This window comes from Octopus bimaculoides, chromosome 26 (assembly GCF_001194135.2).
Source record: "Octopus bimaculoides isolate UCB-OBI-ISO-001 chromosome 26, ASM119413v2, whole genome shotgun sequence".
Classification (NCBI taxonomy): domain Eukaryota; kingdom Metazoa; phylum Mollusca; class Cephalopoda; order Octopoda; family Octopodidae; genus Octopus; species Octopus bimaculoides.
This window is the reverse complement of record NC_069006.1, coordinates 25125951-25129677: the sequence shown is the minus strand read 5'-3', so window position 1 is coordinate 25129677 and position 3727 is coordinate 25125951. Positions and strand designations below refer to the sequence as shown.

The window sequence follows — 3727 nt, the reverse complement described above, 5'->3', positions numbered from 1 at the left end:
ATACGTGTCCTAATGAAACTCCTTGTAAAGGGCTACTTTCTTTACATTTTATTTTGTTTCTCTCTTTTTATTTGTCCCATTCTAGACTTGAACTTGAGTTGGAGCGAGACAAAAGGGAACGAGACGCCCGCGAACGAGAATTACGGGAACGAGAGCTACGTGAAATGGAAATTAGAGAAAAATTCAAAGCAGATATGGAAATGAAACCTCCTGGTACTCCTGGATCTAAAATACGTGAGTTTACATTGCACACTCGCCAATCTCTCGTGTTTTTTTTTTTAACTTTTCGTTATTTCAAAAAAAAAAAAAAACCTTTCATAACCATTTCTCTGTCACCAGGTTTCCAGAAGGGAGATAATTCTTTTTTCCTGTTGACATAGTTTTGTTAACTGAATTATCTCTCTTGATTTCTTTGATGGCTGGGAACGAAAAGCGGTTGTATATATATAGTACAAGGAGCTGGATTTGGGTTATATTGAGGCTAAAATTTTTTTAGAATTCCTATTACTATTACCTCATCTTCTAGTACACGATATTTCTGACACTCATAATTAGATATATTCTTGGAGAACCAGCTAAACAGAGTAGAATATGAACCTTAATTTATTCTGGTTTTCTCATGGTCATTTTTGACACTTCTCCTTGAGCAAGACCCTTCATTTAAAATCTTGGAATTAAATGATTTTGATTTACTGTCAGGCGACCTTTGGCCAACCCTGTATGTATGTGTATATATATATATATATATATGTGTCTTATTCTGTAATATTTCTAAATATTGCCATGTGTACATACATATCTTACTATATATTTCTAAATGGCTCTGAATGTATATCGTACTCCACAACAATGGCTCTCCACCAGTCTCCACATGACCCTTTGGGGCTTCATAAAAGATTTTGTTGCTAAAATTTATCTGCAATAATTCGCTTATAATTCTACAATACTCAAAACATTTTAACATTTTTTTCTAAATGCAATCCCTTATAATATTCAACTACGCAAATATAATGGGATTTTTTTCAAACATTGAATGGCTACGAGGGTCCAACTGAACAAAATAGGGATCAAAGAGGGTCCAAAGGTTAAAAAAAAAAAGAAATGGTTGATAGTCACTGTTCCACACTTCCAAATGTCCCTGTGTGTATATGTATATATATGTGTGTGTAATTGCATTTTATTCTGTCACGTTTTCTGAGACTGTCCTCATCTAATGTCTGCAGGTGGAAATACGTTGGATGCTCCTTGGATCGATATGCGTCGTTATGCTTATCCTCCGACTGCTGCAGCACAAAGTCATTTAGTCCAACAATCGGCGGGAAACAGCTCCAGTAGCAACACACCTCATATACCAGGTGTTTACCCTCCAACAAGTTTAGCTAATGATCTGCTGGCACGAGAGAGGGAACGTTTGGAACGGTTAGGTAAGATTGCTCTTTCTCTCATTCTTCTTCTTCTTCTTCTTCTTGAAAGTTATTAAACTTGAAGCCAATGGCACTTTTGATAGGTACCGTCTATTATCTGCTATCAGGTAATGTTTTGGTTAATTTATGTAGAATCTTTCATGTGAACTGATGATGTTGGGGCTCTGGTTTCGGTGAAGTAACACTGGAGTCCCTTCCCTACTGACACCACATAATAAGCTCCTGTGCTGGCAAGGCAAAAAAAAAGCCCCCATGTTGGTGTCACATAAAAAGCACCCTGTACACTCTGTAAAGTGGTTGGTGTTGGGAAGGGCATCAAACCATGGAAACCATACCAAAAGAGACAAATGAAGCCCGTTGCAGCTCTCCAGCCTTGCCAGCTCCTATCAAACTGTCTAACCCATGCCAGCATGGAAAAGAGGCAGTAAATAATGATGATGATGATGGAGTGTCCTCTTGTGTAGATTTAGTAAGACAGATGTATGTGGTTGTAGTGTTGTCGATGTATGTATTTTATATGCTATAGTTGGATAGTGGAACACGGGAAACTGATAGATAAATTGTCATGCTAGTAGGTAGATAGGTGTGGTAAGAGTCTTTTCTTCTCAACCACATGGTTCTGGGTTCAGTCCCACTGTATGGCACCTTGGGCACATATCTTCTGCTATAGCCTCAGGCCAACCAAAGCCTTGTGAGTAGATTTGGTACATGGAAACTGAAAGAAGCCCGTTGTATTTATATATGTATTTGTGTGTGTGTGTGTGTCTATGTTTGTGCCTCCACCATCGCTTGACAACTGATGTTGGTGTGTTTATGTCTCCATAACATAGCAGTTTGGCAAAAGAGACAGAATAAGTACTAGGCTTGCGAAGAATAAGTTCTGGGGTCAATTTGTTCGACTAAAGGCGAGGCTCCAGCATGACCGCAGTCAAATGACTGAAACGAATAAAAGAATATATCTATAGATGCATGCATATATAAATGAAATAAGTGGAGTTGATGGACAGGCAGGCAGCTCTATCTTTGTCTATTGGTCTGTTCAGTGATTAGATATATTGATAAATGTCGATAGATAGCCTGGCAGGTATAGATAGGTATTGAATAGCCAGGTTTAATGACAAGATAATTACTGAATAGAGGAGTTTAATGGTTAAAGAGATACAAACATAGATACAGAATGGAGAGGTTTAATGGCTAGATCAATACTGGATAGAGAAGATTAATAGCTATTTATTAATCCTGTACCTGATGTCTTCCTGTCCATGATTGATTAGCTGTTTTGTGGGAGGGTGCGTGAGATTCTTACACTGAAGGTTTATTGGATCAATATATGGCTACATTGGGTTACTAAATCAATCAATGTATAGATTTCCTTAAACTGTGATCATCATCGGTAGAATGAGTGGATGAGATGAAATGGATTTGTGGTTAAAGGTGGAGGGGGTTAAATTAGCTTTGTTAGAACTGGGAGGATTTAGGGATCCTTGGTCCTTGTAATGAGGAGTTCATTGCTCAAGATTAGGTCAGTCGTTGAGGACAAAATGTGAGTGAAGCTAGTTATTTTTTGAGTGCTTGGTTTATTGGTCGTTATTGATGCTGTCAAGTAAGGTCAGTCTCTTCAAGACCCTTCCGATATCACAGGTTAAGATGTGATGAGCCTACACATTTCTGTTTGTAGCAGCATCCTTTTGATGAAGTGGCCACCAACTTTCATTTCAAATTGTTGATGAGTTTCTTAACCTTTTAAGCATTCGGATTACTCTGTCAAATGCTCATTGTTTTGAATTAATTATCCATTATCTCATAGCTTTGAGATTTCAGTGATATGGCTGCATATTTTTAGAATGACATTGTAGGGCGGGTGTGAGAGGACAGATCCAGTCAGAGTTAAGATATTTCCTATGTATTGGTGCCTTTGAAAGTGTGTGTGTGTGTGTGTGTTTGTCTGTCAATATATTTCGTTATTTCAATATCCACTTAGCTGCAGATCACCAAAGATTCTAAAATACTTCACTGAGATGTCATCTTGGCTTAATTATTTCTTTTCTTTATATTTTTTTTTCTTTCCAACTACCCAGTAAAGCTTTAATTATGTTTAAAAAAAAAAGTGTTATTGTAATCTTTGAATGTTTATTTAGGAATTCCAACTGGTATTTCTCACTTGTTGGGTGATCCAGCATATTCAACTCTTGTGGAACGAATCTCTGCTGAGCGGCTGCAGGCTGAGCGCCTTGCCCTCAGTACCGACCCGATGGTTCGCCTTCAGATGGCCAGTCTATCTGCAGCATCCACCCACGCTCATA

General features: G+C 38.0%; 1 protein-coding gene across 1 annotated transcript in view; it reads left to right on the top strand.

The window, feature by feature from the left end:
* The window catches only part of LOC128250897 (arginine-glutamic acid dipeptide repeats protein-like), a gene marked incomplete at its 3' end in the record, with an annotated part of 10291 nt that extends 6568 nt beyond the window's left edge, over nt 1-3723 (top strand). The window contains exons 5-7 of the mRNA XM_052976939.1: nt 86-234; nt 1224-1424; nt 3563-3723. Coding sequence (XP_052832899.1) covers nt 86-234; nt 1224-1424; nt 3563-3723 — 511 coding nt within the window. The remainder of the gene's footprint in view (nt 1-85; nt 235-1223; nt 1425-3562) is intronic.
* Nucleotides 3724-3727: the final 4 nt, after the last annotated feature.